General features: G+C 43.1%; 1 protein-coding gene across 1 annotated transcript in view; it reads right to left on the bottom strand.

Annotated features, from left to right (window-relative positions):
- LOC137299843 (rho GTPase-activating protein 23-like) overlaps positions 1–15,391 on the bottom strand; it is a 172,295-nt gene that overhangs the window by 83,962 nt on the left and 72,942 nt on the right. The window contains exons 5-6 of the mRNA XM_067968766.1: positions 6,328–6,406; positions 5,516–5,570 (exon numbers count right to left, since the gene is read on the bottom strand). Of these exons, the coding sequence (XP_067824867.1) occupies positions 5,516–5,570; positions 6,328–6,406 (134 nt within the window). The remainder of the gene's footprint in view (positions 1–5,515; positions 5,571–6,327; positions 6,407–15,391) is intronic.

Here is a 15,391-nt window from a genome sequence, read left to right as displayed (position 1 = left end):
TAATTTATTCCAGCGATAAGAACTATTCTGTGCTTCTGCATATTTCTCCAGTTCTAACATATAAACTCTTGCACTACTCTCATCAGAAACCATTCATCAGCAACAGCTTTGGAGGTTTGGGCACAGTTTAGCAAACTAGAGGACAATTCAACAAACTACTACGCACTCACAGGAAGCAATGCCAAAGAAGGTCGTAGAATTTCGCACCTAAATACCTATCAGGGCTGATATGTAGTGACAGCAGAGCAGAGTTCAATAAACCAGATGCTGCTCAAAATCAAGCCAGATGGAGACACTTTGTGGACACCTGCAGTTCTGTAGCTGACTGATTATCAGAATTAAACAATTCTAAACTTATCCAAAAAAACATTTTACAGATGCTACATGAAAGATGATGCAACTATTGAAAAGGTTACTGGCAAGGAATGCGTGTCTATTACCATTCAACAATTGTATAAAATTAAGTTAGGAAGTTTAATTTATAACTTATCAAAGCACGGTGGCATAGATTTGATATTTGGTACAGCAACAAGCATAATGTGTTGTTTGATCACGATCAGTTATTTTTTTTAAAAGTTCATGTGTAAGCAATTTCTCCCTTCACCCCCCACTCCTCTCCTCTCCTGAGGGCAGACAGCTGTGCTGAGTAACCTTCCACAGCCCTCCAGTACCTCATCCAAGTAGTCATTCTTCAGATGTGATCTCAATGAATGCTGGCAAACTATTCAACTGTGGGAGGTGGGGATCAGGAGCCAATTCTGTTCTCACTTCATATCCATACATCTGCATTTATCAGCAGAGTTCACTGGACCTCTAGCTGATTTTTTTCTCCTCTGTTTTCCAGTGTGCTGAGCCCAAATGTAGCAACGCGACTGCTGCACTTACTGAGGTCAGCTAACTCTGCCAAGATCTGGGATTATGCCTCTGACATTCCTGTTTTGTGTGGCTCTATAGGGCGGGCAATGAATTTATCCACAGAGCCATGGGGGAGCTTTTCCCTGTTACTTAAGATTGCCCCACATGACATGTGCCACTGCTCCACCAAGGCAGCAAATAGGTGGCGTGATCCCAATCTCACTAGGAGACATGTGGACTAATTCCCTCTCTGATTTTCCCTCCCTTCGCAGATTGGCCTGCTTGAAATCAGGAGCGTATACTGTAAACAAATAGCAACAAACTGGAGTTGTTCTGCTTTGTAGTACAGTATATTAGGATGGAAATGCCCTGTACAACCAGGCAATGATTGTGATTTAAAACTAAACAAGGGGGTAAAAGGCCTCCTGTAAAAATCTGTGAATGACTGAATAATTTAAAATATATATTGGAGTCAGAGGCAAATGCTACCGGCCCACATAAGTACATATACACAGTCAAGGCACATTGTCTCCTCCAGCACAGCTAACAAGGTCAGAAGTTCTCAAATACGTCAAAACTGAAATGAACTTAAAAAAAATGAACTTAAAATGAGTTAAGAATAGCTCAGATAGAAGTCAGTCTGGCGATGCAGTTCACTTGGTACCTAACACAGTGTGCCATGGGAAAGTAGGATGTTTGGTTCATACAATAGGTTGCAGATCTCAGCTGGTTTGTTGTGACCCAAACGAGGAAAGAGAATAAACTGGAAACTAAATCATGGCAGGCTGTTTCTGGATCCTTCCTTGGCATCCTATTTGACCATGAGATGAGCTTCTGACCACATATCCGCTCCATTACCAAGATCGCCTACTTCCACCTCCATAATATCGCCCGTCTCCGCCCTGTCTCAGCTTATCCGCTGCTGAAACCCTCATCCATGCCTTTGTTACCTCCAGACTGAACTATTCCAATGCTCTCTTGGCTGGCCTCCCATCTTCCACCCTCCATAAACTTGAGCTCATCCAAAACTCTGCTGCCTGTATCCTAACTCGCACCAAGTCCCGTTCTCCCATCACCCCATGCTTGCTGACCGACATTGGCTCCTGGTCCGAGAACGCCTCGATTTTAAAACTCTCATCCTTGTTTTCAAATCCCTCCATGGCCTCGTCCCCTCCCTACCTCTGTAACCTCCTTCAGTCCTACAACCCTCCGAGATCTCTGCACTCCTCCAATTCTTGCCACTTGTGCATTCCTGATTTTAAATCGCTCCACCATTGGCGGTCATGCCTTCTGCTGCCTAGGCCCTAAGCTCTGGAATTCCCTCCCTAAACCTCTCTGCCTCCCCACCTCTCTCTTCTCCTTTAAGAAGCTCCTTAAAATCTACCTCTTTGACCAAGCTTTTGGTCACCTGTCCTAATGACTCCTTATGTGGCTCGGTGTCAAATTTTGTTTGATAACGCTCCTGAGAAGCACCTTGGGACATTTTACGATGTTAAAAGCGCTATATAAATGCAAGTTATTGTTGTTGTACTATTTGCTCAGCATGTCACCGATGGGGATTTCTTCTTGTCATTTGTAGCATAATTTTCTCTGGTTGATACTGCTAGTGAAAAGGTTTACAATTTCTCTAGAAATATCAACCAGAGAAGTCTTTCCAAATTTATTTATCATATTGCTAGACATTGCAGCAAGAGAAACCATCCCCAGTGGTATTATGAGATATATTTTAAAATAGCTAAGCAGAACTGTGACACAGGATTTTGCTCACAGCCACATGGTGAGCAGTGGGAGGAACTCCAGCTTCAATATCATATATAGAGCATATGAAAGATACAGGGAAATTTAAACAAAAATACCATAAGACCATATGAGATAGGAGCAGGAGTAGGCCATTCGGCCCCTGGAGCCTGCTTTGCCATTTAGTGAGATCATGGCTGATCTGATTTTTACCTCAACTCCACTTTTCTGCCCTTTCCCCATATCCTTTGGCTCCCTTGCTGATCAAAAATGTGTCTAACTCAGCCTTGAATGTATTCAATGACTCAGCCTCCACAGCTTTTTAGGGTAAAGAATTCCAAAGATTCACGACCCTCTGGGAGAAGAAATTCTTCCTCATTTCCGTTTTCAATGGGCGACCCCTTATTCTGAGACTATGTCCCCTAGTTTTAGATTCCCCCATCCTCTCAGCATCTACCCTATCGAGTCCCCTCAGAATCTTGTATGTTTCAATAAGATCGCCTCTCATTCTTCTAAACTCCAATGAGTATAGACCCAACCTGTTCAATCTTTCCTCATAAGACAACCCTTCCATACCAGGAATCAACATAGTGAACCTTCTCTGAACTGCCTCCAATGCAAGTATGTCCTTCCTTAAATAAGGGCACCAGAACTGTACGCAGTACTCCAGGTGTGGTCTCACCAGCACCCTGTACAGTTGTAGCATGGCTTCCCTGCTTTTATACTCCATCCTCCTAGAAATAAAGGCCAATATTCCGTTTGCCTTCTGGATTACCTGCTGCACCTGTATGTTGACTTTTTGTGTTTCATGTACGAGGACGCCCAGATCCCTTTGTACCGCAGCATTTTGTAGTATTTCTCCATTCAAATAATATTATGCTTTTTTATTTTTCCTCCCAAAGTGGATGACTTCACATTTTCCCACATTATATTCCATCTGCCAAATTTTTGCCCATTCGCTTAACCTGTCAATATACCTTTGTAGACACTTTGCATCCTCATCGCAACTTGCTTTTCCACCTATCTTTGTATCATCAGCAAATTTGGCCACAAGATACTCTGTTCCTTCATCCAAGTCATTGATATATATTGTAAATAGTTGAGGCCCCAGCACTGAGCCCTGCGGCACCCCACTAGTTACAGACTGCCACTTTGAAAATGACCCTTTTATCCCGACTCTTTGTTTTCTGTTGGTTAGCCAATCCTCTATCCATGGCAGTATATTACCCCCAACACCATGAGCTCTTATCTTGTGCAGTAATCTTTTATGTGGCACCTTATCGAATGCCTTTTGGAAATCCAAATATACTGCATCCATTGGTTCCCCTTTATCCACCCTGCCCATTATTTCCTCAAAGAACTCTAATAAATTTGTCAGACATGATTTCCCCTTTATAAAACCATGTTGACTCTCCTTGATTGTATTATGAGTCTCCAAATGTCCTGCTACTGCTTCCTTAATAATGGATTCTAGCATTTTCCCAATGACAGATGTTAGGCTAACTGGTCTATAGTTACCCGCTTTCTGTCTCACTCCCTTCTTGAATTGGGGTGTTACGTTTGCGGTTTTCCAATCCGCTGGGACCTTTCCAGAATCTAGTGAATTCTGGAAGATTACAACCAATGCATCCACTATCTCTGTAGCCACTTCCTTTAAGAACCTCGGATGCAAGCCATCAGGTCCAGGAGACTTGTCAGCCTTTAGACCCAATAGTTTACCTGGTACTTTTTCCTCTAGTGATAGTGATTGTTTTTAGTCCCTCCCTCCCCTTTGCCCCTTGATTTTCTACTATTATTGGTATGTTATTAGTGTCTTCTACTGTGAAGACAGATACAAAATATCTGCTCAATTTCTCTCCCATTCCCTTGTTTTCCTTTATTATTTCCCCAGTCTCATCCTCTAAGGGATCAATATTTACTTTAGCTACCCTCTTCCTTTTTATATACTTGTAGAAATACAAATACAAATGAGATCCGAAAGGAATAGAAGGAAAGTTAGTTGATTTGTCATTTGTGACCTAAGAATGAAACCAATTTTTAAAAAATGTTTAAGATCAGTTCTGGGACCAAAGAGTGTTCTGCAATTGTATTGCAATTGAGATTCATTGTCAAATTCAAACAAGCACCAGCGAATGGTGCTTAAAGTGTTAATATATTGTGTTACAAAAAAAGTTTAGTTCTCACAAGTTCAAGCAGGCATCTGGAGAGGTTTTTACTCCACTTTGTCTATCCTGTCTAGCTTTGTGCTTTCAGTAAGCAACCAGAAAATAGCCCTCAGAACTTGTAGCCCCGTGTCATTAGACACAGTAAAATTGAATCTGCTGAAATTGTATTTTTATTTAATTTGTTCTCAGGATGTGAACAACTCTGGCAGACACAAACTGCTGCCACTGCATTTACACTGGAGATGCCATTCTATAAGTAGTCAAAGACCTGAAAGTTACCACTGAAGGCATTTTTCACCACCAAGAATGAGACCATATTTTAAATAATATTTTTTTTGCCAGCAATATACACAAGTTTTAATAAAAGCTTTTGAAACAGGGAGGTAAGAAAATAGAGGCCAATGGTGGTGTGTTGGTAAGATGCAAAAACAATTAAAAGGGAAACAGTAGTCTGTGGAATGGACACATAATCTGAAATGTTATTTAAAAAGAAATTCACTGATGCCTTATATAAACCTCACAGCAATCTCAAGGGTGTATGGTGAACCACCTCTGGGTCTCTTCCAAATATCTGTATCCTAACACATTGGCTTTTCATCTTAAAAAGAACATTACCACGAATGCCAACAGTATTCCTGCCACAAACCTGACCCTGCACATAAAGATGACCCCGGCCTTATTTCCAAGAAGTCAGAACTCAAGCACCATCATTGAATGAATGCACAGGAAGAAGAAAAAAATAAAGCTTTCCAACTTACCACCTGCAAAATGTCTTCATCTTTGGGCATAACTGAAAGATCCAATACATCCTCACTAAATACAGAGGAGACAAAAAAGACATGTTTCATGAAACCTACATTACTGGCATAAACTTCATTGGCATCTTCTTTCCTTGCATTTGCTATGGAACTATGTTATAAAAATTATATAGATGAGTCAAAGGACTCCTTAGAAGGAAAACAAATCGAAGAACAAAAATAAGTACTTGGCTGCCAGCCATGGTATTTGAGGAGAGAGTATGGGGAACTGACTTCTAGCTAAAGCAATTGACACTGTACCAAATAACTGCCCAAAAAGGAACTGCCCGACATCTGGTTGGGGATATGATTGGGGCTATTGGGATAGGTACAGACTGAGATAATAAAACAAGCTACAGTGGGGCTGCTAATACAATAATGGCAGCCTGATGTCCCTAATTAACAGGTGCTGAGGACTGAAGCTTGCAACAAGCCCGAAACATCTAGCGCACCTAATGTGGCCCACTAGCAGGAACCTGCACGCAAACTGTACATTAGATTCATTAAGGGCCCAAGAAAAATTAAATTAGTGTCTCTCCCCAAAATGCAACCTGAGCAGAGCTGCAGCCGTATAGCACCTGTTCCGAACAGACGGGGAAGGCCCTTTTTTTTAATCTGTACGACAACCTCTCCTGTTGGCTGCCAACTGAATGACATCAAGAAGTTTGCACATTACCAAGATGCCTTTGGGGTGAAGGTGGCTGCATGGTAGCGATCATTAATGTACGAAAAATCAAGAGGTAAAGGATTGCCTCTTTAATGTGTTAACTTACCTGTTTTGAATTAGGGCTATTACTTGAGAATATGTTTTGCCAATTATGCTCTCTCCATTCACCTTCACAATACGATCCCCTGCAAAATAAATGAATTGTTTTCGAATCTGTGAAGTTTAAAACGCATCTCCGAAGATACAACTTATTTGTTTGGTTGAAGTAGGGGGAAGCAACATTAAATACAAAGTGGAGTTCAAGGTGGTAACAGTATGATGTTGAGTTCATGAAAGTGCAATAACTATTATAAAGGCTCCTTTACTTGCAAGTCCATAGTTGAAACTTAACTCATTCTCTACACTACAGGGTGCAGTTACGTCTTCTTCAAATCCACATTATACATCTGCATCATAGAATGGTTACAGCACTGAAGGAGGCCATTCGGCCTGACGAGCCTGTGCTAAGCTCTCTGCAAGAGCAATCCAGCTAGTCATACTCCCCCGCCCTTTCCCCATAGCCCTGCAAATTTTTTCCCTTCAAGTACTTGTCCAATTCCCTTTTGAAAGCCATGATTGAGTCTTCCTCCACCACCCCCTCAGGCAATGCATTCCAGATCATAACCACTCACTTTTTTTGTTATTCGTTCATGGGATGTGGGCGTTGCTGGCAAGGCCAGCATTTATTGCCCATCCCTAATTGCACTTGAGAAGGTGGTGATGAGCCGCCTTCTTGAACCGCTGTAGTCTGTGTGGTGAAGGTTCTCTCACAGTGCTGTTAGGTAGGGAGTTCCAGGATTTTGACCCAGTGACGATGAAGGAACGGCGATATATTTCCAAGTCGGGATGGTGTGTGACTTGGAGGGGAACGTGCAGATGGTGTTGTTCCCACGTGCCTGCTGTCCTTGTCCTTCTAGGTGGTAGAGGTCGTGGGTTTGGAAGGTGCTGTCGAAGAAGCCTTGGTGAGTTGCTGCAATGCATCCTGTAGATGGTACACACTGCAGCCACTGTGCACCGGTGGTGAAGGGAGTGTTTAGGATGGTGGATGAGGTACCAATCAAGCGGGCTGCTTTGTCCTGGATGGTGTCGAGCTTCTTGAGTGTTGTTAGTGCTGCACTCATCCAGGGAAGTAGACATAATTCCATCACACTCCTGACTTGTGCCTTGTAGATGGTAGAAAAGCTTTGGGGAGTCAGGTGGTGAGTCACTCGCCACAGAATACCCAGCCTCTGGCCTGCTCTTGTAGCCACAGTATTTATGTGGCTGGTCCAGTTAAGTTTCTGGTCAATGGTGACCCCCAGGATGTTGATGGTGGGGGATTCGGCGGTGGTAATGCCGTTGAATGTCATGGGGAGGTGGTTAGACTCTCTCTTGTTGGAGATGGTAATTGCCTGGCACTTGTCTGGCACGAATGTTACTTGCCACTTATCAGCCCAAGCCTGGATGTTGTCCAGGTAATGCTACATGCGGGCACAGGCTGCTTCATTATCCAAGGGGTTGTGAATGGAACTGAACACTGTGCAATCATCAGCGAACATCCCCATTCCTGACCTTATGATGGAGGGAAGGTCATTGATGAAGCAGCTGAAGATGGTTGGGCCAAGGACACTACCCTGAGCAATGTCCTGGGGCTGAGATGATTGGCTTCCAACAACCACTACCATCTTCCTTTGTGCTAGGTATGACTCCAGCCACTGGAGAGTTTTCCCCCTGATTCCCATTGACTCACTTTTACTAGGGCTCCTTGGTGCTACACTCGGTCAAACACTGCCTTGATGTCAAGGGCAGTCACTCTCACCTCACCTTTGGAATTCAGCTCTTTTGTCCCTTTTTGGACCAAGGCTGTAATGAGGTCTGGAGCTGAGTGATCCAGGTGGAACCCAAAATGAGCATCGGTGAGCAGGTTATTGGTGAGTACGTGCCGTTGATAGCACTGTCAACCATGACACCTTCCATCACTTTGCTGATGATTGAGAGTGGAATGATGGGGCAGTAACTGGCCGGATTGGATTTGTCCTGCTTTTTGTGGAAAGGACATACCTGGGCAATTTTCCATATTGTCGTGTAGATGCCAGTGTTGTAGCTGTACTGGAACAGTTTTAAAAAGTTTATCCTCATGTCGCCCTTGGTTCTTTTGCCAATCACTTTAAATCTATGTCCTCTGGTTCTTGACCCTTCTGCCAATGGGAACAGTTTCTCTCTATCTACTCTGTCTCGACCCTTCATGATTTTGAATACCTCTATCAAATCTCCTCTCAACTTTCTCTGCTCTAAGGAGAAAAAACCCAGCTTCTCCAGTCTGTCCACGTAACTAAAGTCCTTCATCCTTGGACCCAGTCTAGTAAATCTTTTCTGCACCCTCTCTAAGACCTTCACATCCTTCCTAAAGTGCGGTGCCCAGAACTGGACACAATACTCCAGTTGTGGCCGAACCAGTGTTTTATAAAGGTTCATTCTAACTTCCTTGCTTTTGTACTCATTGCCTCTATTTATAAAGCCTAGGATCCCGTATGCTTTTATAATCGCTTTCTCAACCTGCCCTACCACCTTCAATGATTTGTGCACATATACCCTCAGGTCTCTCTGTTCCTGCACCACCTTTAGAATTGTACCCTTTAGTTTATAATTCCTCTCCTTGTTCTTCCTACCACAATGTATCACTTCACACTTCTCTGCGTTAAATTTCATCTGCCGCGTGTCCATCCATTCCACCATGTCTATGTCCTCTTGAAGTCTACTACTATTCTCCTCACTGTTCACTACGCTTCCAAGTTTTGTGTTATCTGCAAATTTGGAAATTGTGCCCTGTGCACCCAAGTCCAAGTCATTAATATATATCAAGAAAAGTAGTGGTCCTAGTACCAACCCCTGGGGAACACCACTGTACACCTCCCTCCAGTCCGGAAAACAACCGTTCACCACTACTCTCTGCTTCCTGTTACTTAGCCAATTTTGTATCCATACTGCTACTGCCCCCTTTATTTCATGGGCGTCAATCTTGATGATAAGCCTATTATGAGGCACTTTATCAAACGCCTTTTGAAATATACACATCAACCGCATTGTCCCCATCGACCCTCTCTGCTACCTCTTCAAAAAACTCAATCAAGTTAGTTAAACATGATTTGCCTTTAACAAATCCGTGCTGGCTTTCCTTAATTAATCCATACATATCCAAGTGACTGTTAATTTTGTCCTGGATTGTTGTTTCCAAAAGTTTCCCCACCACCGAGGTTAAACTGACTGGCCTATAGTTGCTGGGTTTATCCTTACACCCTTTTTTAAACAAGATGTTACATTTGCAATTCTCCAGACCTCTGGCACTCTGGTATCTAAGGATGATTCGAAGATTATGGCCAGTACCTCCGCAATTTCCACCCTTACTTCCCTCAGCAACCTAGGATGCATCCCATCTGGACCAGGTGACTTATCTACTTTGAGTACAGCCAGCCTTTCTAGTGCCTCCTCTTTATCAATTTTCAGCCCATCCAGTATCTCAATTACCTCTTCTTTTACTGTGACTTTGGCAGCATCTTCTTCCTTGGTAAAGACAGATCCAAAGTACTCATTTAGTACCTCAGCCATGCCCTCTGCCTCCATGCGTAGATCTCCTTTTTGGTCCCTAATCTGCCCCACCCCACCTCTTACTGCCCTTTTATTATTTACATGCCTTTGGATTCCCTTTTATATCAGCCGCCAGTCTATTCCCATACTCTCTCTTTGCCCGTCTTATTTTCTTTTTCACTTTCCCTCTGAATTTTCTATATTCAGCCTGGTACTCAACTGACATCTGTCATATGCCCCATTTTTCTGCTTCATCTTGCTCTCTATCTCTTTCGTCATCCAGGGAGCTCTGGCTTTAGTTGCCCAACCTTTCTCTCTCGTGGGAATGTACCTAGACTGTGGCGGAACCACCTCTTCTTTAAAGGCCACCCATTGCTCAATTACAGTTTCGCCTGCCAATCTTTGATTCCAATTTACCCGGATCAGACAGTTCTCAACCGAATGAAATTGGCCTTCCACCAATTGAGTACTTTTACTCTAGATTGCTCCTTGTCCTTTTCCATAGCTAATCTAAACCTTATGATACTATGATCACTATTCCCTAAATGCCCCCCAATGACACTTGCTCCACTTGACCCACCTCATTCCCCAGAACCAGATCCAGCAATGCCTCCTTCCTCGTTGGGCCGGAAACGTACTGATCAAGAAAATTCTCCTGAACACACTTCTGAAATTCCTCCCCCTCTTTGCCCTTTACACTATTACTATTCCAGCCGATATTAGGATAGTTGAAGTCCTCCATTATCACTACCCTTTGGCTCGTGCACCTCTCTGTAATTTCCCTACAAATTTGTACCTCTATGTCCTTCCCACTAGTTGGTGGCCTATAGAATACACCCAGTAGTGTTATAGCTCCTCCGTTGTTTCTTAACTAACCAAATAGATTCTATCCTTGACCCCTCCAGGCCATCCTCTCTCTCCAGCGCTGTAATATTCTCTTTAATCAATACTGCCACACCCTTCCCCTCCTTTTTTGCCTTCCCTATCTTTCCTGAACACCTTGTATCCAGGAATATTGAGTACCCAATCCTGCCCTTTTTTGAGCCAGGTCTCCGTTAGCGCTACAACATTATATTCCTATGTGGCTACTTGCGCCTGCAGCTCACCAACCTTATTTACTACACTTCATGCACTGTAAACCTATCTTAGACTTTCTTGTATTCTCTCTTACTCTGATCCCACCTAATACTGTACTGTTTCTTACTCTAGTGCTATCTGTCTCTCCCAGTCCTTTGTACACCTTGTTTCTCCTTTCCACTGCTACAACCTGGTGCCCATCCCCCTGCCGAATTAGTTTAAACCCTCCCCCACAGCACTAGTGAACCTCCCTGCAAGGACGTTGGTCCCAGTTCTGTTGAGGTGCAACCTGTCCGGCCTATATAGGTCCCACTTTCCCCGAACTGGTCCCAGTGCCTGATAGAAGGCCTTAGAGAGGGTGCAGAAAAGATTTATTAGAATGATTCCAGGGATGAGGGACTTTAGTTACATGGAAAGACTGGAGAAGCTGAGGTTGTTCTCCTTGGAACAGAGAAGATTGAGAAGAGATTAAATAGGTATTTAAAATCATGAAGAGTCTAGACAGAATAGATAGAGAGAAACTGTTCCCACTGACTGAAGGGTCAAGATCCAGAGGACACAGATTTAAGGTAATTGGCGAAAGAACCAAAGGTGACATGAGGAATTTTTTTTTTTAAACACAGCGAGTGGTTAGGATCTGCAATGCACTGCCAGAGGGGGTGGTTGAGGCAGATTAAATCCAATCGTGGCTTTCAAAAGGGAACTGGACAAGTACTTGAAAGGAAAAAAATTGCAGGGCTATGGGGATAGGGCAGGGGAGTGGGACTAGCTGGATTGCTCTTGCATAGAGCCGGCACGGACTCGATGGGCCGAATGACCTCCTTCCGTGCTGTAACCTTTCTATGATCCAATGCCCCAGGAATCTAAAGCCCTCCCTCCTACACCATCTCTCCAGCCATGCGTTCATCTGCTCTATCCTCCTATTTCTATACTCACTAGCGCATGGACCAATATGGACCACGACCTCTAGCTGTTCACCCTTCCCCTTCAGAATGTTCTGCAGCCGCTCAGTGACATCCTTGGCCCTGGCACCAGGAAGGCAACATACCGTCTTGGACTCACGTCTGCGGCCACAGAAACGCCTGTCTGTTCTCCTAACTACTGAATCCCCTATCACCATTACTTTCCCGATCTTCCTCCTCCCCCCTGTACATCTGAGCCACCCGTGGTGCTGTGGACTTGGCTCTGGCTGTATTCCCTAGAGGAACTATCGTCCTCACCAATATTCAGAATACTGGTTAGAGAGTGAGATGCAGCTGGGGAATCCTGCACTACCTGCCTGGTCCTCCTTGTCTGTCTGGTGGTCACCCGGTCCCTCTCTGCCTGCACCCTCTTAAGCTGTGGGGTGACCACCTCCAGAAACGTACTATCCATGTAGCTCTCAGCCTCCGGATGCACTGCAGTGATACCAGCTGCTGCTTAAGCTCCGAAACCCAGAGCTCGAGCTCCTCCAGCTGACGACACTTCCTGCACCTGTGGATGTCCAGGACACGGGAAGCATCCTGGAGTTCCCAAATGGCACAAGATATGCATTCAGCGGGTCTGAGGTGCCCTGCCATGCCTCTATTTATTAGATTACTATCTCACTTAACAGAAATAAACTAAAGTCTCCTTCAATGATCACCACCATCTGACATCCTTAGGAGTTACTCGATTAAATACAGTAACTGGACGTGTACTTTATTTCCATAGGCATTTGAACCAGGAATTTCAAATATATAATTTCTCAAAACAGACAGCCACCCGTAGTGACCAGTTCTCCCTCACTCTTCATCTTCTTCCCTCTCTCGGAAAAACCATGAACTGGATAGAGAGATTGGTAAACCTAGTGTATTCTCTTCCCTTCTCTTATATGAATCTTATTTTGTCACTGGTACGGCCCATCCACAGCACTGACCACTGCATGGCTCAGTGGACAGTCAAGTGACCTGCTCCTTAATCTTTTGCAAAGCTATTTTTCAGCTAGTCATCAGAAGTTATGAGTGTAGCCCAAAATGAGTCGCCTTCCAAATTTTCCTCTCTCTCCTAGCCTTGCCTCTTGTGAAAAGAAAAAGACTTGCATTTATATAGTGCCTTTCATGACCTCAGGACATCCCGATGCACTTTACAGCCAATGATGTACTTTTGAAGTGTAGTCACTGATGTAATGCAGGAAACGTGGCAGCCAATTTATGCACAGCAGGTTCCCACAAACAGCAATGAAATAACTGATCAGACCATCTAATTTAGGTGTTGGTTGAGGGATAAATGTTGAAGAGAACTCCCTTGCTCTTCTTTGAATAGTGTTGTGGGATCTTTTATGTCCACCTGAGAAGACAGTTGGGGCCTCAGCTTAACATCTCATTTGAAAGACAGCACCTCCGACAGTGCAACACTCCCTCAGTACTGCACTGAAGTGTAAGCCTAGATTAAGTGCTTAAGTCTCTAGAATGGGGATTGAACCCTCAACCCTCTGACTCAGAGGCGAGAGTTCTACCACTGAGCCAAGGCTGACACCTTGGAACTCCTCGGATGACGTATCCAACAACTTTCAGTGGGCAACATTCCACTGAAGGATCATCAAACTGTACCAAAGTGCATCAGCTGATTCTTTTCCAAAGATTATAAGGACTACGACCACAGAAAATGAGAGACTTGGCATTACATTTCTATTGGTAATATACACAGAAACTATTTACAACCTGAAACACAGAAACAACTAGAAATTACAGTGTGCACAGCACATAAAGCGGACAAATTACAGCTGTCAAGGAAACTCAAATGGGTTAACTCAAAAAAAACAAATAGAGCAAATGTGAAACACTAGAGCCACTGAAATGCATACATACAAAATAACGACAGATAGCTTACATTTATCACCCACTTATCAAGACGACATCTAAAGTCTCGAGACAGATTAAACAATAATCTATCTTTGACATAATATTGCTGCACAAGCCTAATACAGGAAGTGAATCACAAATTCTATTCTTCATGGCCAGGCAACTGGAAAAATTCCAAGATGGACTTGGACACAGCGGATTCATGTGAGTATAACTGGATCTACATTATTAGTCCAACAAAGAGACTGCTGTTTCAACATATCAAAAAGCAAACTAAATTTATTTGCCCATTGTAAACAATATTAAAGTACAGTCAAACCCACATATAAGAAACTTAGCTAAACAGATAAATGATGCAAGTTTTTATTTTCTCCCAATCAATTTTATTATTCCGGTTTGCATTAAAGTCAATAAAATCTGATCACAGCATGTCCTTTGGGAATTAGCCAAAAAGCCTATTACAAAGATAGCATTGAGTCAAAGTCTAGACTTCAACGGAGCAATATTAAAATCTGTCCTGCTGGATCCAATTCATTTTCAGAAAATGCATGAAACCACAATTTGAATGAAGTAATTCCAATTTATGTTAAAACACCTTTCACTGAAAGCTTTCAGTGAATCCCACACTGTGCATCTTCTTTATGGAAGTATGTAGATTGGGTTCAATTTACCATCAAGTCAGCTTCAAAGAATGCAGGGATAGGTAGAAGTCCAAATTTTATTAATTAAAAACAAATCAAGCCTTACATTGTTTATGGAGATCTTACAAAGTGTTTTAATAGAAGTGAGATTATAGCACTTTTATATTCCTCTCTTGTGTCTGGCTTCCTGCTCTATGCTGCCATTTTCAGCAAACAGACCTTATTCAAGAGTCAACAATGGAACTCAGGATTCAAAGTGACCAGATGGCTCCTAAGAAAAACTCACCCTTTCCCTTTACATGTACTTAGTGCTGGACAACAACTTCAACAAAATGCACAGAAGCTGTATAAACATACAGCACTTTGAAAAGAAATATTGTTTTCTTTGTTTTGGCTCAGTGTCAAATTTTGTTTGATAATGTTCCTGTGAAGCATCTTGGGACGTTTTACTACCTTAAAGGCGCTATATAAATGCAAGTTGTTGTTACCTTTCTAATTTTCTGCTCACATTTCCTTAATGTGGTGTTACTCACTGGGCGTGGTACCATGGGCATTGCCAGTCTTCCAGTACCTGGCACAGGTGGCTATTCTTCATGTATAAGCTCAATAGCAGGCTATTTGATTGTGGGAGGCATCATAGGTGACCACAGTTCTATCCTCACCCAATGTCTACTTCCAGCCAGGATCACTGGATAATTACCTTTGCTGACTTTTTTCTCCCCCTCCATAGCCCAGGGGAACTGAAACCAATTGTAGCCCCTCCATCTCCCCACCCATCAGCTATCTTAGTACATAAACCTAGGAGCATCTTGTTCTGTATGGTTCAGTACCATATGGGGTAGTGCATTAATTCACTGAGCAGTTGGGAATTATTTTTTTTCGTAAAAACCTAATTTATTAGTCTTGTCTGTGTGTTCCACAGTGCTGTGGAAATTTCTGGAGAGTGGAAATGGGCTCCTAAGAATTTGTTTTTAAAAAACAAGAATAGATTGAATTCATAAAGCTGCTTTGAGGGTGGCAGAGAATA

Source organism: Heptranchias perlo, chromosome 30 (genome assembly GCF_035084215.1).
Source record: "Heptranchias perlo isolate sHepPer1 chromosome 30, sHepPer1.hap1, whole genome shotgun sequence".
Taxonomy (NCBI): domain Eukaryota; kingdom Metazoa; phylum Chordata; class Chondrichthyes; order Hexanchiformes; family Hexanchidae; genus Heptranchias; species Heptranchias perlo.
This window is presented reverse-complemented; position numbering and strand designations above follow the sequence as displayed.